General features: G+C 38.0%; 1 protein-coding gene across 1 annotated transcript in view; it reads right to left on the bottom strand.

The window, feature by feature from the left end:
• Positions 1–203: 203 nt before the first annotated feature.
• DSE (dermatan sulfate epimerase) overlaps positions 204–25,815 on the bottom strand; it is a 78,348-nt gene continuing 52,736 nt past the window's right edge. The window contains exons 3-6 of the mRNA XM_044000096.1: positions 13,986–14,239; positions 9,717–9,956; positions 6,463–6,670; positions 204–3,439 (exon numbers count right to left, since the gene is read on the bottom strand). Of these exons, the coding sequence (XP_043856031.1) occupies positions 1,666–3,439; positions 6,463–6,670; positions 9,717–9,956; positions 13,986–14,239 (2,476 nt within the window). The 3' untranslated portion in view covers positions 204–1,665. The remainder of the gene's footprint in view (positions 3,440–6,462; positions 6,671–9,716; positions 9,957–13,985; positions 14,240–25,815) is intronic.

Genomic DNA, 25,815 nt, shown 5'->3' with positions numbered 1-25,815 from the left:
ACATAAATCATAACTCCAAATAGTGTGAATCTGACTATACTCTCCTACTTCTTGAAATTCATCATTTGCACTCATTGGAATCTATCTGTAAATGCAATTCCAATGAAACACAAGTTTTTGAAGAATGGGGAAAAAAGGTAGACATCCTACATGACTTTTCTACATAATAAAAAACAAGAGTATAAAGATTGAGACAATAACCATCTGTTTATTTAGCAAAATAAACTTGAAGGAAAGCATTTCTTCCCTTATTAGAAACATAACCATCACATTTAATGCTTTGCTTCTCATCTTTGGTATGGAAATCTACCTCTAAGTCACACAAATGGCTGTTCCAATTGTTTATCCTTTTAGATGATAATTCCTTCCCCATCCCACCCCCCATACAAAGGATTGTGGGATAAAATTTAACTTTTGATCACAATTAAACCTCCTATTCTGACAGTGAATCAGATAAAAGAATTCATTTCAAACTACACTTGGAATTTGAGGAAGTGTTTGTCAGATATGTGTGTGTGTATGTGTGTGTGTGTGTGAATGTGTATATATGAATGTGCAGATCTATACTGCCAAGAATTTTTTTTTAGCTCCCTAGGGTGAAAAATTAAGTTTTTCATGATACATTGATACTTTCTCTTTTGTACATCTGAATATTAACCCAAGATGCAAATGTTTGTATTTATGTGTGTGTATTCTTATACATATATAGCATATACACATATGTATTATGTGTATATACATATTTTTATGTATAGTATCCCCTGTGCAATACGACCTCATTGAAAGCAGGTACTGTTTTGTTTTTCTTTTTCTTTCCCCAGTACATAGCCCAAGACCTTTCAGATCATAAGCACTTATTAATATTGGTTGAACTGGGTGGGGTGGAAAGTGGTGGATTCAGAATCAGAAAACCTGAGTTTGAATCTCAGCTCTGCCTCTAATTCCCTATGTGACCTTGAACATGTCACTTTCTTCCTCTGGGCCTCAGTTTCCTCATCTACAAAAAGAGGGAAGGGGGTTGGACCAGATAGCCCCTAAGGTCCCTTCTAGCTTTAAAGGTATGATCCAATAAAGTGATGGAATTAAAGCACTATGGAGACTACCTCCAGGGGAAAAAAATTTGCACTGCAACAGAAATTGTTTCAAGATTTAAAAACTCTCTGGTCCTCATGGAACAATGCTGAACATCAAGTTCATGATACAAACCTAATTCTAAAATCAGTCCCCTCCCTCTTTTTAAAGCCATGGTTAAGAAAAGTATAATTGCTTCATTCTGGACTTTTTGTTTTGGCTAAAAGTAATCATGCTTTGACTATTGTCATTAGCAAAGCAAAACACTTTTATAGATGCTAAGGGACCATCAAGTGATTCTTCTTTTTCTGAAAAAAGTTATGCATGTCCTCAGCTTTGCGCTCCCTCCCTCCCTCCCTCTCCCTCTCCCTCTCTCTCTCTCTCTCTCTCTCTCTCTCTCTCTCTCTCTCTCTCTCTCTCTCTCTCTCTCTCCTCCTGAAAAGAGCCTTCTCTTTCTCCTCCTGTCAGATTTGCACCTGGAATGCATCTGAGAAGACTAAACCCACCAAAAATATTAGCACCCTCTTAGGGGTTTTTGAGTTTTGAATATATTCCAGGGATCATAGAATGGCCGGGCAGTTCATAGAAGCATGGCTAGCACTGAGACTGGGAACAAGATGAGTACAACCATAGTAAGATGCAACTATCAACCAGAAGAATTGCATAGACACATCTTTGACCATGTAGGCTCTGGGCCCTCTGAAAGTAAGTCAGTTGCATTGCCAGCATAACAAAGAAAATAGCAATGTTCAAGATGAGGAAAAGCCTGGTATAGGAAGCAGATATTGAGGGGGCCCTACTTCGGGCAGTTGTCACCATCTGGGACTGCCCATACTGGCCTCTGAATGGTACCCCGATTTTATGTTTCACGTAGGAGACATCAGCAAAATCTAAAAGGTCTTTCATTTCTTCATCTTCATCTATAGGCAGTTCTTTCTGTGCCAAAATCTGAGCTTTCTGTCGGATCTTTTTCTCATTTACTTCAATCTGTGCAAAAATGTCAGGGACGGCATCAATGAATTTGTAGCGCCTGCCTGTCCTTCGGTTCTTCTTTGCCTTGCCTTGTAACTGCTGCTGTCTCTGCTGCTGCTGTTGAGAGATTGCAAATATCCTGTCAATGGCTTCCTCCGTCTGCCTCTTATCTGAAAATCTCAGCAGGCGCTCTGCAGTCTTTCGGAAGCTAGCTGTGTTACGCACACGGGACAGGATCTGCTTCTCCAGCTGCTGGAAAACTGGCTTAAAATGTTGCAGACTGTGTTCTACAATTCCGGCATAGTCCTTCACCTCAGACACAGGGGAGCTCTTAATGATGGCCGACTGATCAAACAGAATCTTTTGGCGATCTGCAATGACATGTACCAAGGCCGTTTGTCCAGCGGCCTCACCTGTCCAAAGGTAAACGGCATAAGCGTGGTCACTAGTGGCTATAAATACATCTAGTTGTTGAGCATCCCCATGGATGTTGAAGCTTTGAACATCTACAGAAGGTCCTATGAAAAGGTAGGCCACCCTGGTGATAGGACTCCGGAGGTGTGTAGTGACATTGACATAGTTTGTTCCATTGTATGGATATCCCCGTGGGTATGTCACTGAAGCAATAGTTGCTTTCTCACTGTAGCCAGTATCATCCATCCAATACATTTTATATGTACCATCTCGTTGCTTAATGGAAGCCCCGTGAACACCATCTACCACAGTCTCCTCAAAAGGGACATCCACATTGTGAAAAAAGCTTGCGGCTGTCTCTAGAGGACTATCTTCTTCCAGATGGATTTGGTCCACAAGGAGAAGGAGCTGAGGGTGCAAGAGAATTAGGTTTCTCTGGAAATTCTTCAGTCCTAGCTGAGGGTTGTAAGCCCCAACTCCTTCCCCTCGTATAAAAACCACTCCCTCCTTCTCCAGAGCAGCAACCACTCTCCCCTGACAGTGGGCGGCCAAGTCATGTTTATACTTGGACCACTTTGATGAACAGTCTTCTGTGACCTGACCCTCCCAGGGAGAGAAGCAGCTCTTTGATACAGCTGGGGAAAACATTAGCACGTTGTTGAAGAAGGTGTACTTCGGCCCATAGAGAGCCTCCGTGATGAAAGGCACGCCATTGGGAGCAAAGGTAAATGAGTTTTGGTCAGGATGTTCATGGCCAGCATTAAAATTTCTCCATCCTTTGATCCACTCTTTGTACTTGTTTCTATGGACGATGTCGTAGATTGCTCGTCCTCCAAGTTTTCCTGACTTGAAGGAAAGGAAAGGCCTATTGATCTCTGCAGGAAGGGCACTTCCATATGTCACAACACCCCAGTCCTCAAAATAATGCAGTGTAGGGGTTCCATAATCTGGTGGAGGTACAGAGCCCAAGCTGGCTTCATACCTATAAAAATGAACATTAAAAAAAAGGTAAACATCAAATTCAAAGTCAAATCGATGACACATCGGAGCACATGTAGGAGAATAAAATACAAAAATAAGCATACAATTATTTGGGAGAATAATATATGTAACGATTGGAATGACCTGCCACCTGCTGGAGAGTTACTGTAGGAAAGCTCCGCCATGAGAAGAAGGCATCTGAGGGCAAGTCATGCGGCTTTCCTTGGTGTCAGGAAGTGATGTTTGCTCGTGGGTACTGTCAATCAAGGCTACCAGCCAATTAGGTTGGAGATGTGTGTGCATGTGGATGGGATGTCGCTAGTTTCACAGGAGGCTTGTGGGATGAAGGAGATGTGGCTCACTCTCTTTCGTGAGGACTCTCCCTTTGATAGATAGATGAATCTAGGCCTTTCTCTCTTCACCAAATTCTTATTCTCCTTAATAAATGCTTAAAAGTTTAAACTCTTGCTAAAGCTTATAATTTATTGGTGACCATTCATTAGATATTTTAGACAGACTAGTTAGAGTTTTAGCCCCTTACATATAGAAACAAAACGTACCATGCATGGTCCTGGGCACAGATCTAGGAACCCCAAAATACAGGAAGTCATGCCAATCTTTTGGGGAATACCCCAGCAGCTGCAAATCTTTGGGATCCTATAGGAATCCTAAGGCCGCACAGGCAGCAAGAAAGCCAAGCAAATCTCAACTTCTTTCTCATAAATCTGAGAGCTGCTACTATTAATGTTCAAACCAGTCAGAGCTCCTGGGTCTGAGTATATTCCCTAGACCTTTAGTTAGGGGTTTGTAGTTTGCTGGACATGCTGGGGTAGGAACTATCATCACCTGAATTATAATGAATAACATCATGATGAAGTTCCATTGTACTTTATCCTTGTCTGATTTGTTTTTCTTTCTCAAAACTCAAACCAAAGATAGAACTTAGGAAGAAAGTGTATTGCTAAATGTCTAAAGTGTACTACATGAAGATGAAATTTCAGGGAACTACTTATACTTTTTAGATTCCCCACTCCCCTTCCCCCCCCCCACCCCCCGCCCGATTCACTGCTTAGTCTGAATCTAAAGCCCTGTAGAAAGCAGCATGCTGAAGAAGAAAGAGCACTATCTTGCAAGTTAGGAGACTCAAGTTCTGGTTCCAATTCTGCTCCTTGCTATCTGTGCAACATTGGGCAAATTGCTTCATTTCTCTGGGCTTCAGTTTCCTTTTATGTAAAATTGGGGGAGGGGCGCTTAATGGCCTCCAAAGTTCTTTCCAGCCCTAACCTTCTAAGATGCATTTAAACTGCATGTAAATATTTTCAAGTTGTTACATAGGTGGAAAAGACTATTTAGGATCATAGATTTAGATCTAGAAGGGGCTCTATTCCACTCTCATTTTACATATGGAGGACATTGAGGCTTACAGAAATTAAATGACATGGTTACAGGGAGTAAAGGACAGAACTGGGATTCAAACCAAGATCCCTTCACTCTAAATTTGGCTTTCTTTCCATTGCACCACATTGCTTTTTATGGGTTCACAAATACTTGCTAACTTCTGCTCAGAGTACCTATGGATGGCTAGGCACGAATGAGGTTCCTGTGATTTGTTGCCCCGGGGAAAAAAGGCTGACACATATGTCAGCTATTCTTATTTTTTCTGTCTAAGCAGGAACAATTTTGGGTGGAGTTGGTTTTATGCTTATTTGATTCTGGACCTGTTTGTTGTTTTGGGATTTCTGAGTTTCAAGACAACAAGAACTCAGTCTTTTCATATATTTTGTTAAGCATCCAGAACACTGTGTATGCTGAATCAATGAAAATTCACAGCAACAGCAAAGACCAGCCAAAAATAAAGACTTTCCCCCAGCTTTCTGCGAATCCACATGTGCCAGTGGAGAGAAAATGGCTCAGAGTTATTAGTATTATCTATTTCCCCACAGCCAGCTTTTGAACCCTCTTGATTAGACCTCACAATTTTGGTAAATGAGAGATTTATGAAAAATTTCATGTACTACCTGTCAATCTCAAGAGTTTTCTTATAATTGAAAATTAAAATATGCTGAAAATGTCAGTCAAATAACAGTACCAGTAACCTTTTTATTTTTCTCATTCATGGCTTAATGTATTTGTGAAGTCAAGGAATCACAGCATGAGAAGCTCCCTATTCAAATGATGGCAAAGATGTAATGAGTTAATGATTAACCAATTCCTTGTACTTTTTATTCTAAAGTACTGGATGACAACAATGTACTTGGCAACACATCAAACAGATGGTGATATAGTGTTTTTCCTGGAGGCTTAAAAGATTATTTTCTGAAATTAAAGCAAATCAGTGATGAATGGCTCTTATATCAAAGTCAGGTTGTTGCACAGTTTTTAACCCTAAAAACATACTTAGAAACAAGTTCTTCAGAGTTAGAAGACTCTCATACTCCATTTGTCAAAACATGTTATTGTATGACATTTTTGATATCATAGGCCCAAAGCTTATTTTTTCCCCAAACTGATATAAATCATAAGAGTAGGCTTTGCTCTATGATAATGTGAATTAGGGAGAGATCTCCTCCCCAGTAGAGAGGATAGCAAACTTGAAAGGGTTTTTTACATAAAAATTAGAACTATTTGAAGAGATGTCTCTTGATTTCAAGATAGTGCACTAAATGATATAAATCATTCTGATGCTACATGTACTGTCAAATGTGGAGATAGGGAAGTGTTTTTATATTAGTTTTTTTAAAAAAAAACTAGCTTGTAGATTACATGAAAATATAATTCTAGTGCCTTCCCTATCTAAATGATTTCCTATTTACTTACATAGCTTGCTTTGTGTATATTTGTTTGCATTTTGTCTCCCCCATTAGATTGTAAGCTCCTTGAAGATAGGGACTGTATTTTGCCTCTTTTGTATCCTGAGCTTTTAGCATAGTGCCTGGCATATAGTAGGCACTTACTAAGTGTTTATTGATTGACTGATTGATTGCCGAAACCATATCTCTTTGAAGATAATTCAATGTGTCATACCAGAGAAATTCAGTGTGCAAAGTACACCAGCGCTGCCCTTTGGATGCTGTTCCTGGACCTTCTATCACTCGGTTTTGTCGAATCTGATCTGCCAGCCAGTTGCCACTGCCATTACGCATGACAAATTTATCTAGAAACACCAACTGACTTTCTGGCCCGTAAAACCAGTTGTAATTTGAGTCTGCAATTGCCACTGTTCTTTGAAAGCCTAAAGGGGTGGGGAGGGAAAGATTGAGAGAACAAATTAATATTGTAAAAACTCACATGCAGAAAATAGATATTTCCTAATGCATTTATATATTTAATTGGGAGCAACATTAATCTAAAAAAATTATGAAATTACGTTTATAAAACATATGCACAGGTTCTACTTGTTGACCAGCTATGTGAATGTTCTGTAAATATTTTGTTTACATAAATACCAGGAACTTTGTTAGAAGTTAGGAAATTAAGGTTATTTTCTTTTCTTTCTTTCTTTCTTTCTTTTTTTTTTTGGCGAGGCAATGAGGGTTAAGTGACTTGCCCAGGGTCACACAGCTAGTAAGTGTCAAGTGTCTGAGGCTGGATTTGAACTCAGGTCCTCCTGAATCCTGGGTCAGTGTTTATTCACTGTGCCAACCTAGCTGCCCCTCAAAATTACTTTTTTAAAAGCAAATGAAGTAATCAATCTAAACCCTTTATTTCCCAAGAACCAAGCACAGTGCTCTGTACACAATGCTTTAAAAATAGTTTCTTGTTCTGTTTCTGATATGTTTCTATGCTATTAAACATCCTAGGAGTTACAGGTGATCACACAGTTGAAGGAAGAATTGAGGATTAATATGGCTTCTCAAGGTAAGGGATGTGGTTGTTGGATCCAGATTTAAATTACATGAGTATATAAAGCCCCTAAAGATCTTTTTAAAAAAGCATTATATGAAGTGGGAAGCAATGTGGTAGACTAGAAAAAATGCTCAATTTGAAGTCAAATCTCACCTCTGCTCTATCTATGTGACTTAGGACAAGGTTATTTCACATCTCTGAGTCTCAAATTCCTCATCTGTAAAATGAGATGACCAAGGCAGCTAGATGGCACAGTGGATAGAGTGCCAGGCCTAGAGTCATGAAGAGTTGTCTTCCTGAATTCAAATCTGGCCTCAGGCACTTACTAGTTGTATGACTCTGGGCAAGTCACTTAACCCTGTTTGCCTCAGTTTCCTCATCTGTAAAATGAGCTGGAGAAGGAAATGGTAAATCACTCCAGTATTTTTGACAAGGAAACCCCAAATGGGGGGTCATGAAAAATTGGACAGACTGAGAAACAACTGAACAACAACAACAAAAAATAATGAGAAGGCTAGAATAGATGACTTTGTTTCCTTCCACCTGTATATCTAGGATCCTAATGAATAAATACTTTAAAAAATTTTTTTAAAAAGAAAGAAGCCAGACCGCCCATTCTGGCTGCACTAAAGTACTTCCCCAGATAACCAATCTAACAGTAGGGGTTCTGTCCTACAGAGGTGGCTCAACATAAGCTCCTCTAAGAGAATGAAAGCTTTTTTTTCCCCCAATTCAAGAAGCATTTATTGGGTGTCTATTATGCCCCAGGTACTGTACTAAATACTAGAAATAGAAAGAAAAAAGGAAAGTACTTTGCCCCTGAAGAACTCACATTCTATTGGGAATGTACACACAGGAAAAATAAAATGGGTGAAGAATATTCATTGCCCCCACTCAGATATATACTAGGTGAAGTACCCATTAAGTCAGTTTTTGGTTTGTTTGTTTTTGGGGTTTCTTGCCCATTAAGTTAGAATGAGAGTTTCTTAAAGGCAAGGACTATTTTATTTTTGTCTTTGTATACCTAGTACTTAATGTAGTGCCTGGCGAGCAAGAACACAATAAATGCTTGTTGAATTGAATTGAATTTGATAGAGTCCTGGTCTTGGAGTCAAGGAACACTAGATTTTAAGTCTGCTTAAATTTCTAGCTTTGTGAACATACCCAATATTTTACTTCTTTGTGCTTCACTTGCTCATCTGTAAAATGGGGGTAATAGTACCTACCACACAGGGTTGTTGTGAGGCTTGAATGAGATAAGGTATTGAAAAGTGCCTGACAAACTGTAAAGTGCCATGTGAATGTCCCTTGTTATTGTCTTGTTACTAAAATTAACGAAAGCAAGAGATTTTTGACATGGGTCTTCTGTGTCTTGTAGGAACACCTTGCAATCACCCACTAAAATTATACTGTCACTGAACAGTTCAATTCTCCTAAATGATAAGATGAAACAACTGACTGACAGACTTTCATCAAGCATTATATTTCTCAAAGATATGATCTTAATAAACTATCTCCATGCACAATTGACCAGTCAGCAACCAGAACCTAGAAGGAAGACCTATGCTCATTGGTATGTGTTCTTTAGCTTTCTACCCTATATCCCATGGAGCCTAATTCTAAATGCAGTTGGAATCTTTCCTTTGAATTACAAATCTAAGTATTTTAAGACATTGGGAGAAGGAATGAAAAGCAAAATTGGGATAGATTAAGGATTATATGCATGTGCAACAAAATGAACCCATCAGTATAAGTCTCTCATCTCTCTCTCTCTCTGAATATATATATAAAACATATATGCATATGCATAAATTAAAAAGTATGTGTATATGTATGTGCCCATATGTATATATGTGTATATGTGTGTTTATACATACATATATACATATACAATTACCATTACTATTTACAACAAAAATGGTACACATAGAGAAGAAATATTTCTGATCATTTTTTTTCCTTTTTTTTGCAGGGCAATGAGGGTTAAGTGACTTGCCCAGGTTCACACAACTACTAAGTGTCAAGTATCTGAGGCCAGAGTTGAATTCAGGTTCTCCTGAATCCAGGGCTGGTCTTTTATCCACTACACCACCTAGCTGACCCTCTGGTTAATTTTTTTAACCTGCCCTTTAACCTTTTTGAAATCTGTGCTTTGAAAATTCATACTATTATTGTAATTTTATACTTGTCATAAACCTACAATCAACTTCTAAAACATCCTGTGTTTATGTATAAAATGCATTTATTCTTGAATGTACCACTTTTGCTTAAGAAGATAAATATCCTGTGTGAGTATGTGCCCATAACCCAAGGGCTCCATCCTTCCCCAATATATGTAAGTAAAGAATATGTTTTAATGGACAAAAAAAATTGAATCCTTTAGCTAACAGTCATTACTATTCCCAATTCTTCACTTGCTCTGTGAAACTCACCTGGAAGTACTGTTCTGTACATGAATGCAAAGTGTTGCTTAAGCCAAGGGTGACTGAAGTGGTTGATATCAAAATGCCTCTGAACCAGGAACATGTACTGAAAAAGGGACCTGGTGGTATAGCTGCCATAGGCAACTCCTTCATAGAGGGAGCCATCTGTGACTTCTCTGAGTAAGACCATAGACTTCTCCATGATGGCCAAAACCTGTTTGGTCCACAAATAGGCTTCCTGAAGGTAACCTAAACCAGAAAAATACATGGTAATGATAATTAGTTGGCAAATAAGATTTTAACAACAACAACAAAAATACTCAAGACACTGAGTGGGAGAAAAAATGATAGTTTCTGCCAAATGAGTTCAATGGACTAATCTATGCTATTTGCATTTTGTAAGTGTCTTATGTCAACTGAGTCAGGTTAATGAGCATATTAGCATGTACTATATGCCAGACATTCTGCTCAGTAAGTACTAGGGCTGCAAAGCAAGATTCTTTTGGAGGGGGAGTGCAATGAGGGTTAAATGACTTGCCCAGGGTCACACAGCTAGTAAGTGTCAAGTGTCTGAAGCTGGATTTGAACTCAGGTCCTCTTGAATCCAGGGCCGGTGCTTTATCCACTGCTCCACCTAGCTGTCCCGCAAAGCAAGATTCTAACACAATTCTGACAGTATTGAAAATATTCCTCATTGTTTTCTGAGTTTCTGAGAATTTTAGTAGGATTTTATAATTGACAACAAGAAATATTTATGAGGAATATAAATAACTTTCTAGGTTTCAGGACTGAAACTTACTTGAAGATTTCTGTGGTTCTATCAGTGACAAGCAGAGACCAAACTAGCACTTGTCAGACATGTTATAGTGAAGATTCTTTTCACGTATGGATTATGTTAGTTGTTTCCTGAAGTCCCTTCCAATTCTAAGAATCTGTGAATCAGTTTGGGGACTTCTACAATCTCTCCCTATTCCTCTGTACCTTAATTGATAGCTAACATGAGATGCTGTGGCTAGAATCAGTCAGTGGCCAACCTGGTGATAAATCTCTCTAAATTTAGGTTGGTCCTTCGGCTATAAACACACAGTCCTTTCTCAGGCCTCTACCTGAGTCAAGACATCACTTGGTCCTCTTCAAAACAGCCACCACCACCACCACCACCACCACCACAACAACAAACAACAAGCTGAAGTCTTCCCAGCTTGGCAGAAGAAATAGGAACTTTTTATCCAGTGCATAGACTTCAAGAAACCAGTCACCTCCACATTATAATGTGACATTCCAGAAAGGATTTGATTGAGAATACTAGTATTTTCACTGATAATAGATGGTCATGAGCAGTTTGTGACTTTATGTTTGTGAGAAAATTGTTATATATTTAGCAATTACTGCATTGCATTTCACTAAATTAGTAACAGCAACTGAAAATACCATCCCCACCCCCTTTCTTACCATATCATACAACATTCAACCATATTGTTTTACAAACTTAATGACATAATCCAGTGGCATTGCCACTAAAAATGGAGAGATACATGGCAAGTGTAATAAGGAGGCAACATATTACCCACAAGAATCTGTGCAAGAGAAACTATGTTAAAAGATGTCATCAGGGGCAGCTAGGTGGCTCAGTGGATAGAACACCAGCCCTGGAGTCAGGAGTACCTGAGTTCAAATCCGGCCTCAGACACTTAACACTTACTAGCTATGTGACCCTGGGCAAGTCACTTAACCCCAATTGCCTCACTTAAAAAAAAAAAAAGATGTCATCAGTGCAATATATAACTGAAAAGGGAGAGAGACTTGTCATTTAATCATATTGAGGGACCTGATAGACAGATAGTATGTTCCACAGGTATCCAAGCACTGTCCAGAGAGCAAGAAGATGTGTATCCCCTTGGAGAGAATTTACAGGACATAGACAAGAATCGCAAAAAATGAAGAAGCATGGAGGAGTTGTAGTCTTCCCAGCCAGGGAGAGTACTCATATAAAAAAATCATGGATTCCTAGACTAAGGTAGAAAGATGTCAAAGTATCAAAGGAAAGACTTCACTGTGATATTATAGAACCTAAATTGGGGTTCTTGAAATGGTATTCTACCTTTCTTTTATATGAGCCTTTTGAAATCTGCTCTTCCTAATGCCAAGGTCTACACCTTTGAGATGAAGTAATCCCTTCCCCCTATAGGTTTAAGAAATTATTTCTAGCAGATCATTTGGTTCCTACTTGTTGGTCAAAATCAGATCCATGATAGCTATTACCCCTTGCTGCTTTTTCCACTTTCATGCAGAATGAAATTACCATTAGAGGCAAGTTCCAGTGTGGATAATTTAAATTCTTCATATCATGTCTCTTGGACAGGTTTTGATTTGTGTACCACTAACTTCTTCTATTTCCTCCTTTCTTCTAGTTGGTGTGTCATATATTGTCACTACATTATTATTCTGTTCTCCCATTGCTCTTCACTCAAATCCTTCTTGGATCTTTCCATATGAACGAATGTTAGGTGCCCTATTCACTTGTCCAAGTCTTCTGTTCTCATATTTAAACTATGGTCTAGAAATCCAAATCCCTTTCTCAAAAAGCATTGTCTCTTAACCAGTTGATCATCTCCGAAAATTTCATTTGTTTTTTAAAGTTTCTACCTTCAAATGGTAGCAGTGGTGAAAACATTACCTTCCTCTTTCAACAATGATGGTGACAAACAAAATGTCTTATTTTTTTTCTAGGCTCCACAAAAGTGACATACCTCTCCCAGTAAAATTTTTCATACATTATAATTTTAAAATTTTATTTTCATATGTAATAATTTCTAAGATTGTAGTTAATTATCTTAGCTTTCTAAGATTTAGAAATGTAAGCTTCTTGAGAGTAGTGATTGTTTCATTTTTTGCATTTCTCTTCCCACTACCTAGCATGGTGAATTTCAAGACCATATCAGGCTGCTCCTCTTATGCCAGGTCTTGAAATTCACTATATTTATCAAGGAAGAGGAAAGAAAAGAACAGATCTTCCTTCCTCCTTATATTTTCCTGAGGTGAATATTAAAATTAATTTCCATTCCCAGGGAACAGACTATAGATGATGGACAGAAAGGGAAGCTTGACTGAGATAAAATTTTCAACATAAATAATATCTATGGGACTATCCAAGATCTGAACAACTCTTTTTTCTAGCACCCAAGTATTTTTTAAATATTTTACCATTCATACAATCATAACTTCATTATTTTCAATATAATATATGCAAAAAGAGAGGCATTTACAGAACTTCATAATGGATCTCAGGCACTGGACTTGTCATGAAGACCTGAGTTCAAATCCTGCCTCAGATACTTACTAGCTGGGTGACCATGGGTAAGCTTCTTTACCACTCTGGGCCTTAGTTTCCTCATCCATAAAAAGAGGTTGGATTCAATAGTCTCTAAGGCCCCTTCTAATTCTAAATTTATGATCCTATGACGTTCTTCTTGGGTCAACAAGTCCTTCCTAGAACAAAGGGGAATGAAAGACTGGCAATCATACCATAAGCTCAGGTTGTATGTCTATAAAGGACAAATGAATTGGAATATTAATAATTATCTGGTGAGCCTGCATAGTCTGGATAGCCAATTCAAATCACTTCTTTTTCTTTTCTTTTTTTAAAGGCAATTGGGGTTAAGTGATTTGCCCAAGGTCACACAGCTAGTAAGCTAGTGTCAAATGTCTGAGGCCACTGACTCCAGGCCAGTGCTCTATCCACTTTGCCACCTAACTGTCCCATCAAATCACTTCTTCTTCTTCTTTTTTTTTTTGCAGGGCAATTGGCGTTAAGTGACTTGCCCAGGGTCACACAGCTAGTAAGTGTCAAGTGTCTGAGGGCAGATTTGAACTCAGGTCCTCCTGAATCCAGGTCTGGTGCTTTATCCACTGTGCCACCTAGCCACCCCTCAAATCACTTCTAAATGAACTGTTTAACCCCAGGCATCTATCTTCACTGCCAGAATTCACTGGATAATTGCCAAATCTTCACTTTACTTTTTGTTCTGACTTTGTAGCCTAAGGAAATCACAACAATACCATATCCAATAGATTAAGGTTAGTCTAATTAACAAAAAAAGAGAAAAATAAAACTTTGAATTAGCTAGTACATGCCCCATGATGACCCCAGGTCATGAGCTTGGTTAGGAACAATGTGTGGTATACAGCAAGCAGTCACAATCATTCCTTCCTCAGAAAATGGCAAATAGGCCATCCAATCATCATAAATCTATTCCCTCATTTGAATTCACCACACACCTTGATTCATCAGAACCAGGCTCCCTGTTAACAGGGCCATACAATTGGTAGGCTGGTGATTGTGCAGGTACTGAAACCCCCATCCTCTGCGGTATGATGTTTCATACATATATCCCGAGGCATTGGCAATCACTTCAAGAAACTTCTCCTGTTGTGTCTTGCTCAGGTAGTTGAAGAGGAAGTCATAGGCAGTGGCAAAACCAACCAGAGAGTGAGCAAGGGGGACCTCGTCCCAGGGAGCATCTTTCACTAGCCTGCAAAAGAGAAAGCAGTATAATTGTAAATGGCATAATTCTCAAAGGATTTCATCACACTTCTGGTGTATAAAGTTATAGAGCTCATGGATCTAAATATTTATTAAAGGGTTTAGAAACATGCAGTCAAATGATAATTCTTTTAAAAAATGTTTCGGATATGAATATCTAATGTGATTATACTGAACACTTTCAGCCCTTGGACTTCTGGAAATAAAAACATTGTTTTTCTTAGTGAGAGATAGAGGAATCGTGTGGGGGGAGTTGTGGGGGGGACTCTGAATCTGTAATTTCATCAGTTTAGGGAACTCTCAGATGTAAAAATCTCTCTACAAAAATCAGGTTGGCATCTTCTCTGCAATTCATAATCCTAGAGATAAGCCTAGAGCTCTGAGGCCAGTCTGGTACTTTTTCTGCTGTAACACCATATATTTATGGCCATGGGGCAGTCATTTAACCTAGTATCTTGGTATCTTGATAATGAGGGGCAGCTAGATGGTGTAGTGGATAGAGCATAGGGCTTAGAGTCAGGAAGATCTGAATTCAAATAGGGCCTCAAAGACTTATTATTTGGGAGATGCTGGGCAAGTCAGAAAAGCCCTGTTTGCCTCAGTTCCTCATATGTAAAATGGGAACACACTGGAGTAGGAAATGGCGAACCACTCCAGCATCTTTGCCAACATAGAGTCAGACATGACCGAATGACTAAATAACATCTTGACAATATAATGGTTTCTCTTCATCCTTTTACATAGCCTTCCCATTTGAAGGTGTACATAATATTTCTTACAGAGAGCTCATATGTACTTTTAAAAGCTTATTAATTGGGGCAGCTAGATGGCACAGTGGATAGAGCACCGGCCCTGGATTCAGGAGTACCTGAGTTCAAGTCCAGCCTCAGACACTTAACACTTACTAGCTGTGTGACCCTGGGCAAGTCACTTAACCCCAATTGCCTTACTAAAAAAAAAAAAAAAAGCTTATTAATTAAGAACCCCTAATTATGTCAATTATAATTGGTAACACTGACAGGGAAGATCCTCGTAAAACAACTGAATTGTTCAGATTTTTCTGTTATATTATCAATTTATTGTATTGCAAAAAGTTTCTGTCAGTTGGGACTTGGAAGTCATATGTTTATGAAGTTCAGTTTCCTATAATAATAATAATAATAATATCTGTTATAATGTCCTATATAATTATGCCATCACTGTTAAAATAGTTTATGGTAGGAATACTAAAATAAGTACTTTGCTTAGTCAAAAGTAAGTGTGTATTTAATGGATTAACATAGTTCAATATAACACCATTGTACATAAATGTATGTCTGTGTGTACTTATGCACAAGCATGGTATAGTGGAAAGAGACAGGGATAAGCAGTCAGTAGTATGATATAAAATTCAGAACATTGGCCTTAAATCTACCTGACTCATACTGGCTTTGTGACCCTGGATAAATAATTTAAACTTTCAGAGTTTAGACCTGAGTTTAAAGCTCATTTCTGCCTCTGTTATCTTTGGCACATCACTAAAGCTCTCTGGGTCTCAGTTTCCCCATCTCTAAAACAAAGGGATTGAATTAGAAGACATTTACTATTCTTCCCAACTCTAAATCTACAATCCCAAATTGCAGAGTTGGAATTTGAACCCATGTCTCCTGATTTTAAATTCTTTGTGAGCTGATGATGGTAGCCACAGGCTATATGCTCACCCACCTCACAAAAAGCTTTAAAAGAATGAATTTAAGTGGAAGATCAAATGCAAGACTCTATAGTTACTGTAAAAAGATCAGTTTCCTTCAGATAACATAAGCTATAAAATTAATGCAGCAGATAAAGCTATTTAAATTCTGAACCTTAAATTCTAATAGCAATTGTTTTCATGACCATGTGAAAGGTGTATAGATGTGTCAAACATGGTGCCTGGAGGTAATCTCCTGAGTGAGGCCTGCACCAGATTAAAATATATTTGGGAAATATTTAACAAGATAAGAAATAGAATATAGTTAATATTAAGATGTTTTCTAAGTCAATATGTAGCCCACAATACTTAACAAAATAAATAAAAAACTATACTACAATGGAGATAATGTTAATATGTAGTTTTCTAAGTCAATATGTGGTCTACAATATTGATCAAATAAATAAAAATATAATAGAACAGAGATAGGTTTTTTTTCTTTTTTTTTAGTGAGGCAATTGGGGTTAAGTAACTTGCCCAGGGTCACACAGCTAGTAAGTGTTAAGTGTCTGAGGCCAGATTTGAACTCAGGTACTCCTGACTCCAGGGCCGATGCTCTATCCACTGCGCCACCTAGCTGCCCCAGAGATATTGTTAATATGTGGTTTTCGAAGTTAACAAGCAGGCCACATGATTTAGTGGCCCCATTTTCATTTTGAGTTTGACACCACTGATGTAGTAGAGGAAGAGCTGGATTTGGAGGCAGGAAGATCTGGGTTCAAGTCCCCCTTTTGACATATATTGACTATGTAACCCTACATAAATCACTTAGTATCTCTAAGTAACTCTGAAGCTTGAAGATGCAGAGAAAGTGCCAGCCTGAATTGGTGGAAAATATTCCAACCCAGGGAATTCCCTATACTAGTGATATCATAGATTAGTCCTTACCTTTCCATAACTATAAAACTGAGATTAAGTACACTTTATGTGAAAGAAAATTGAGACTGAACAAATAAACCATGGCAATAAGTCCCCTAAGATTCAATTAGTACAGAAATTTGGCTCATCCCATTACTTTTAGCTATTGTCAAAAGCTCCTGTCAACCCTATTTTTGCTACCAGTTTATTTAAATGAATAGAACATTCCACAGCATGATCACAGATAGAAAACTTTCAACATCTCAGGAAAAGAAAGGAGAAGACTTCCTTCATTGAAAACTAGCAGCATTGCTTGTAAGATGTAAATCCAGGATCTGATGTTGATACTCTCATTGCCAACTCATTGACAATTTCACGGGTGCTCATTATACCAGGAGTGATCAAACTGTGCTTTTTAAAAATGAAAATTATTCATTTTTTTAGCCAAGATAAAAAGCCTGTAGAAGACTAATTGGGCATGAAAAGATTAATTTATGAATTGCTAAGTTTTCCTACAGGCTTAGTTTACAAATGCATGTGCTTTAATTAATGTAATTCCTTAAGTAATTAATAAGTACTTATTGTGTGCCAGGCATTGTGGTAAGTGCTAGAGAGACAGACAAAAATTGAATATTTCACATATGTAAGGGATCTCCAAGGATTTTTCTAAACTTTGACAGAGAGCAAAGCCTTGAGTTAAATGGGTTGAGGGGGTGGCAGTGGAAAGGGGAATAGGCATATTCAAAAATAATAATAATAAAAATAGAATATGCTATTACAGAAGAAAATGAATGTCATTCAAAACCAAAGGGAAATAAGCCAAGTGCAATTATTTGTTAAAAAAAAAAGTAAATTACTTAAAGACAAACATATTTGGAAAGTCAATGAATTAGTATGTTCTTGAAAGAAAAAAAATCCATTAAGTACAATAAATATTTATTTAGTACTTACTATGTCCATAGCACTGAACTCAGGGAGGTAGAAAGTTTATATAGACCAAAGTCCTTGCCCCCATAGGACTTTCTGTCTAGAAGGAAGATAACTATAATACAAAATGGTAAATTGATAAGAGAGGTATAAATGAAATGCTATGTAAGCTACAGGGGCAGTTATATGGTGCTGTGGATAGAGTACCAGGCCTTGAGTCAAGAAGACATCTTCCTGAGTTCAAATCTGGCCTCAGACATTTACTAGCTATATGACCCTGGGCAAGTCATTTAATTCTGTTCACTAAACTGTAAAATGAGCTGGTGAAGAAAATTGTAAAATACTCCAGTATCTTTGCCAAGGAAACCCCAAATGGGGTCATGAAGAGTTGTTACTAATAGAGGTAGCGTTTGAGGTGGCCTTTACAAAAGAATGGTAAGAATTGGGCAACTGAAAAGGGGTAAAGAAAACCTTCCAGCCGTAGGGCATAGCATGACTTAAAAGCATGAGGATGCATTAGCACAATATGTGTCCAGAGATAAAAAGTCCTGGTACTAGATTGGTTGGACAAGGCTACCTAAGGGATGGTTAATAGAAAGCATAACAAACAGAATCTGTGCAGGGGTGGTTCAAAGTTAAGCACAGTGTTACCCTTGTTAATGTATGCTTCACTGTTTAAATCTTGTCTGTTTTTCACCAGGCAAGGAACCTCTTGTTCTACCACTGCTACATTACCGTGGTCTTGGCTTAGAATCAACTCCTGTAAGCATAAACACTTGCACCGTTGCCCAGCCTTCTTACCCTTGCCTTGTCTCAGGCTTTTTGCAGTCCTCTCCAAATGAACAAGACAGCTGCTTTCTAGAGATCAAATCAATTTGTCATCTACTGCAGTATCTACTTAAAAGTTGAAACTGCTAGCATAGCAGTTAGAAAGTTGGACTGAAAGTGATACTTCTGAGTTTTTATTGCCCTGGTTAAGCATTGGTATTTGGTGAAAAAAACACGATTCCTCAGATAGTGGAATCTCTAATGATACAAGAGAAAGAATGCTGGATTTAGAGTCACAAAACCCTAAGTTCAAATTGTAGCTCGACCTACTTAATGATTCCTCTAGGTCTCAGTCTCCTCATTTGTAAAACTAAGGGGGTTAGGTTAGATGCCTCTAAGGTCCCTTCTACCTCTCCATTGGTGATCCTAGGATCCTATATTAGCCATTCAGTTACACTGAGATCTAAGAGACAGAAAAATGGTCAAAGTTTGTGGAATGGGATGTGGGTGAAGAAGAGAATAGTGCTAGAGTTCTCAGCAACACCAATAACTTATCAATGAACAAAGGTAACAGTGCCTAATTATTAAAAAGAGCACACCTTGTGCTGTGATTTACACCCTATACATGGTATTCCATTAATGAATCCTACTCTCCAACCAAACTGGTTTAATCATCATTATTCAAATGTATGCATTTATGCTTCTATATCTTTGATCAGTATATTATATTTGCCTACAAAAGACAAAGCCTACTTTCACCTCCACCTACTGAAATCCTACCCATGCTTCAAGCTCTATTGCAAACGTTATCTCCTCCATGAAGGCTTCATTGATTATTGCATTGTTAAAATCAAAGGATGCTTGGATAATAGATTTGGAGCTGGGGAAATCATTGAGTCTAATCCTGTCATTTCACAGATGAGGAACTGAGGCTCAGATCATATAGGTAGAGTGGAGTTCGAACCCAGACCCTCCAACCTCATATCTAGTATTTTGTTTATTGTACCATTTTATAAACTCCTATCATACCTGCCTTCTGCCCTTCAAGTGATAATCATAATTATAACATTTATATATTGCTCTAAGGCTTGGAAAGTACTATAAAACATTATTTCACTTTATCCTCATAATAATCCTGGGAGGTGGGTGCTATTATTATCCCCATTTCACAGATGAGGAAACTGAGGCAGACAAAGGTTAAATGACTTGCTCAGGGTCACACAGCCAGCAAATGTTTTGATACTGGATTTGAACTTAGTTCTTCCTTAATGGAAGCCTAGCATTCTATCTACTGTACTACGTAGCATGAATTATCTACTATAGAATTAGAATTGGCTCATAGCCAGAGAGTAGAAAATTTATTTAATGGGGTTTTCAATTGTATATCTCCAAGGATCCCAAATTAAAAACTTGTCTGACACCACTACCTGTCACCTTATGTAGGAAGTACGCTTTCATACATTAGCAATGTAGTTGTGCTAAGTGTTCAAAAGAGAACATATACTTGCCAATTGTCTCCAAAATGGAGGAAGGGCATTGCCCAGTCTATTCAATTAGTTTCATGCCATTTTAGCATTTCCATTTCAAATAACTTGTTCTTTGTACAAGTTATAGTACTACGTATAGGTAATTTACTAGTGACATTTCCTTCCACTGTTAAATAAATACCATTCCTGCAAAATATCAGATGAAATTGAAGCACTGTGAGTAATAACTATTGATGGGCTGGTAGGTGACACAGTGGATAAAGTGCCAGGACTAGAATTAGGAGGAATCCTCTTTCTGAATTAAAATCTGGCCTCAAGACACTAGCTATGTGACCCTGGACAAGTCACTTAATCCTATTTTCCTTAGTCTTCTCATTGGTAAAATGGTCTGGAAAAGAAAATGGCAAACCATTCCAACATCTTTGCCAAGAAAACCTCAAATGGGGTCAAGAAGAGTCTGACATAACTGAAAAAATTACCTAAACAATAATAACTGGGGGCAGCTAGGTGGCGCAGTGGATAAAGCACCGGCCCTGGATTCAGGAGGACCTGAGTTTAAATACAGCCTCAGACACTTGACACTTACTAGCTGTGTGACCCTGGGCAAGTCACTTAACCCCCATTGCCCTGCAAAAAAAAAACAAACACCCCAAAACCCCATAATAACTATCAGGTGTTGGGCAAAAGATGGTGAGGGTAGGGCAGTAAATATATTGGTTTCTCTTATCATTGCCTGCTTTACTTCCCTGCTTTTGACTTTAAATGATTATTTCTAAGACTACCCAAGGGTGGTCTCCAGGAGATTAACAGTACAGCAGAATGAGGCCTCAATTTGCTTTACAATTTGTTCAAGGAGAAATATATAAAAGGTCATTTTTCACACAAATGAATCAGGGCTTTGCTATTGCTCTTCATCTTATAGATGTGAAAATGGGTCATCCAGGGTTAAATGTCCCAAAATAAAAATCTATGTTCTAAGTATTCTTCTAATACCGACTGGCTCAAAGTTTGGAAGGTCCATTAGGTGAAAGAACCAACCATGGAAGGGTGATTGTTGGTTGTTTTTTTTTTCCACTTAAAGTAGAATTCTACGTGATCTGTATGAAAAATGAACTAATCCAAACAGCAAATCTTACTGACCTAATGTGAATGAAATGCCGAGTTGCAGTTTTAAAAGGGCAAAGGGCAAAACTATGTCATTAATCCAATGTTTCACTCATTTGACATGAAGTCCCATGACCCAAGTAAGCTTGAGTTGACACAGTAGCTGATGTATATACAGTACCTATCCAAGCATATCCTATTGGAATTGAATCATACTGCATTTAGACCCATAATCCCTTTAGGCTGAAGAAATGCACTTCTGGCTACTCTCCCAGCCAAAAACAAAAGAAAAAAAGAAGAAGAAGAAGAAAAGAAAAAGCCTCTAAGCAGGATGATTGAAATATATTCAACTTTGATAACAAGTAGCTGTTTCATTGTAATGGCAAAGTTCCAAGGTCTAGGGTTAAGAATAGGCTTGCATTTCAAATTCTGCCTATGAAACTAGAGAGGATCGTTGGACTAAGGAATTGCTGAGGTTTGACAATGGTCTGGGTATGAAAAACTGAAATCTCACAATTGCTCATAAATACTTATGACAAAACAGAATTTTAGAAAGTAATGGAGTATCTTATGAGCTTCAAATGCTAAACTTCAAATGCTTTATATCAATGTTTACTGCTTTTATGTCATAGCTATTTCTCTTCCACCACCATTGGTTTCTGAAAACTTTTCATGACTGAGAAATAGAAATCATTTCAAATAGCATAATATAAAGATTTGCAAATAAGTATAAAGGCACAGGGTCTATTTGAAAGTTTTCTAATCTCTGTTCCTTGGTTCTCCTGGGGTGACATAAAACTCTTCAGTGCTATCTAGAAATGAAGTATCTTGTCTGATAAGGTATTAACTTTACAATTCATAGAGTAAATGAATATAGAAGTGCCTTTCCTTGTGGTTTCTTCCAGGTGACCCTGAGGCTCTGGACCATTTACAAAAATTACTTGTTGGGAAAGTACTTGGGAGAATAACCTGACCTGGTGGGACAGAATGGTGGCAACGAATGGGCTGAGTACTAATTTTAGAATCTGGAAGACCTGAGTTCAAATTCTTCCTCAAAAACTTATGAGTTGAGTGACTCTGGGGAAATTAGCTAACCTCTCCTCAATTCAGTTTCCTTAACTATAAAATGAGGATATTAGTGGCACCTTTCTCACAGGGTTGTTGGAAATATCAAATGAAATAGCATCCATAAAGTGCTATATTAATGCTAGCTATTAATTTCTCAGGGTCCAAACATGTAAAACAGACTTTGTTAGGCAGAGGCTCTCATGCCTGTACCAAGTGCTCCTCAGTAGCAAAGGAATTTTATACACATGTGAAATGTGATTTAAAAAACAACAACAATAACAACAACAACATACTTGGTGAACACAGCCAAGGTAACAAAATCCATGGAGCTACATATGCAAAAAGTCACTAGAGAACCCATCAAAGCTTTCTCTTACTGTCAGGAAAAGTTCACCTTTTCTTATAACTCAGGTATGGCTCCCAGAGATCGAAATGCTGTTCTGCAGACATGTAAGCTATTATCTCCTTTGCCTAATTAAAAACAATATATTTTTATATAGTCTGTCAGAAATAAAGAACAAACACTTCGAGATGAGATAAACATTACTCAAGTCAAAAATTACTCTGGGGGATTTAAGGGGTCTGGGGAACATTTTTGGTGATTTGGAACCCTCCCTGTCTTCTGAGTTAGGACTAGCTAACTATGGATGGATGCCAAGTGTGATACTTATGCAATGATTTCCAGTCACTTCAAAAATGAAATTAAGAATCGTGCCTTTTTTAAAGGCGAAGAAAGGCCAAACTTTGTGCAGATTCTCCTTGTGGAAACTGCCTCTCTAAAAGTCTTAACTGAAGTCCTAAAGTTCAGGTCTCTTGGGTAAAATCAAAGCAAGATTAAATGTTAAATTTTATAAAGTTTTACTTTTCAACTGAGCTCTTCTAAGTCTATTCTCTAAAAAACATTATCCTGCTATGAAGTGGAAGCAGTTGGATAGGACAGTGGAGAAAAAAAAAATTTTTAATAGTAACTAAATGGTGAAAAATATAGAGAAGGGGCAGGGACTATTTTCTTTTGATTTTGTATTCCCCACCCATACTAACTCCCAACCTGGAACATCATAGGCTTAATAAATGAGTCCTGAGGGGCAGCTAGGTGGCGCAGTGGATAGAGCACCGTCCCTGGATTCAAGAGGACCTGAGTTCAAATCCAGCCTCAGACACTTAACACTTACTAGCTATGTGAGCCTGGGCAAGTCACTTAACCCCAATTACCCCCCCCCCACACACACACAAATGAGTCCTGAAATTGTGCAGAATTTGGAGAGGGGACCCCTCATTCAACAGAAATTAATTTTATTTCTTTATCATTTAGGTTCAGAATGTTGCTTCACAGATTCTCTCTAGCTAACATCATCACTTGAATTTACAGAATTTGAACTCCAACGCTGCTATTCTGTACCCATAACCTTTCTCCTGTTGTTATTAGCATTAATAGGACTGGAATAGACTTGCTGAAGGTCACCTAGCTTGTTAATAGGAGAACTCATATCTTCTGACTCCCACCTAGATATGCTTTCTATTACACTCTGCTGCCTCCACTCCAGAATATATTTTAATTATATTGGGGAGCCACTGTTCTTTCTCATTGACATACATCTGACTTTATAAAGGAAGTCAAGGGGAAAATAGGATCTGCTATGGTATAATGGAAAGAGCATTACTTTATTTTACCTAGACCATGCAAATGTGGACCCCCATCAACTTGTTCATTTGGAGTAAAAAGAATCAAGAATGAGGTTTCAGGGGGCAGCTAGGTGGCACAGTGGATAAAGCACTGGCTCTGGATTCAGGAGGACCTGAGTTCAAATCCGGCTTCAGACACTTGACACTTACTAGCTGTGTGACCCTGGCCAAGTCACTTAACCCCAATTGCCCCACCAAAAAAAAAAAAAAAAAGAGATTTGAGGCTGGGCTTAGTCCTGTGCTAACTGTGTGACCTTGAGCAAATCATTTGAGTTCGCTGGGTACGCTTCTTATCTTCAAAATGGAAGTTCCTTTCTGTCAAAAATGAATATGTGTGTTCAATAGAATAACTTTTAGTTGTGAGAAGAAATAAGATTTCCCCAAGTGGATATTCTCCTTTTGGAGGATCTTTTACTGAATGATGTGTAATTCTGGCTAAGATTTGAGGATGTAATTCAAGGACAGCCATCTGGTCTCAGCGAATGACTGACACCTCTCCTTTTCTTATTTTTCTTTATTTCCTCTTATAACAATCCTTGGATTAAATCTTGCCCTCATGCTCACATCCTTCTATTTTTTAATATAATTGAAAGATATTTTCTATTTCTATTTTTAAAAATACTTTGTTCCTGGGCAGGAAATTTTTCAGATGACCATAGATTATTGTTTTAAACCCCCCTCAGAGGAAGTATCTGAAAATAAATCATGGCTAGACAAAAAAAAAAAAGAAAAGAAAAGAAAAAGAAAGAAAGAAAAGAAATAGCAAGTCATTGGGCTCAAGAAAGGTTCAGTAACATAGATGATTTGAAAATTACTCTGACAATCAGTAAGTAAATATGATCAGAAAAATGGAGTTTCTGATTTGTGGTATTTTATCAGGAGGAAGTTAAGCCAGATCCTATAGTAAAATAGTCACAATTATTTATAAATGAAACTATCTTTCTATTAGACTATAAATTCCCTGAGGAAATGGAGTGTTTAATTTTTGTTTCTGTACCCCCCAGCATCTAGAACACTGCATGGCATGCTATATTTAATAAATCCTTGTAGAATTAATGAATGAATCTATAAGGTACCATTTGTCAAATTACATGTAATTTTATAAAATTACATAAATAAATGGGATTATAAATATAATTAATATGTAAAATATATAGGTAATATTCCCTCAAAAAGGGCTCCAATGGGGGCAGCTAGGTGGCACCGGCCCTGGATTCAGGAGTACCTGAGTTCAAATCTGACCTCAGACACTTGACACTTACTTGCTGTGTGACCCTGGGCAAGTCACTTAGCCCTCATTGCCCCGCAAAAACAAAAACAAAAAAACAAAAAAGGGCTCCAACTAGCCACTTCAATGATTTCAAAGACATGGTGGGAAAAAAAAGATGTTGTTGTTTCCTGGAAGAGGTTAAATATAATAATACATTAATACTAATTCATAATACTAATTAAATAATGCTTAATAAACATATCTGAGAGCAAGGATTAGCTAACCAATGGCATGTTTTGCCAGTGTTCTGGAGGTTTGGGTGAAATTATGATGGGTTTATTACAGAATGATTTCAAGACTGGAGATGTTAGGGGGAAATATGGGGAAGTTTAAGACAATTCAGTAAACATTCATTAAGCACCATTTCCTATGTACTGTAGGTGCTGGACATACAAAGAGGACATGAGGCATTTTTGTTCATTCATTTCAGTGTTCAACTCTTTGTTGACCCCTTTTTTTGGGGGGGGGGTTTCTTGGAAAAGATACTGGAGTGGTTTGCCATTTCCTTCTCCAGGTCATTCTACAAATGAGGAAACTGAGGCAAAGAGGGTTATGTGACTTGCCCAGGGTCACAGAGTTAGTAAGTGTCTGAGGCTGGATTTGAATTCATGTCTTTCTGAGTCTCAGACTAGCGTTATTTACTGTGCCACCTGGCTGCCCCATATAAGGCG

The sequence above is a fragment of the Dromiciops gliroides genome, chromosome 4 (assembly GCF_019393635.1).
Source record: "Dromiciops gliroides isolate mDroGli1 chromosome 4, mDroGli1.pri, whole genome shotgun sequence".
Lineage (NCBI taxonomy): Eukaryota > Metazoa > Chordata > Mammalia > Microbiotheria > Microbiotheriidae > Dromiciops > Dromiciops gliroides.
This window is presented reverse-complemented; position numbering and strand designations above follow the sequence as displayed.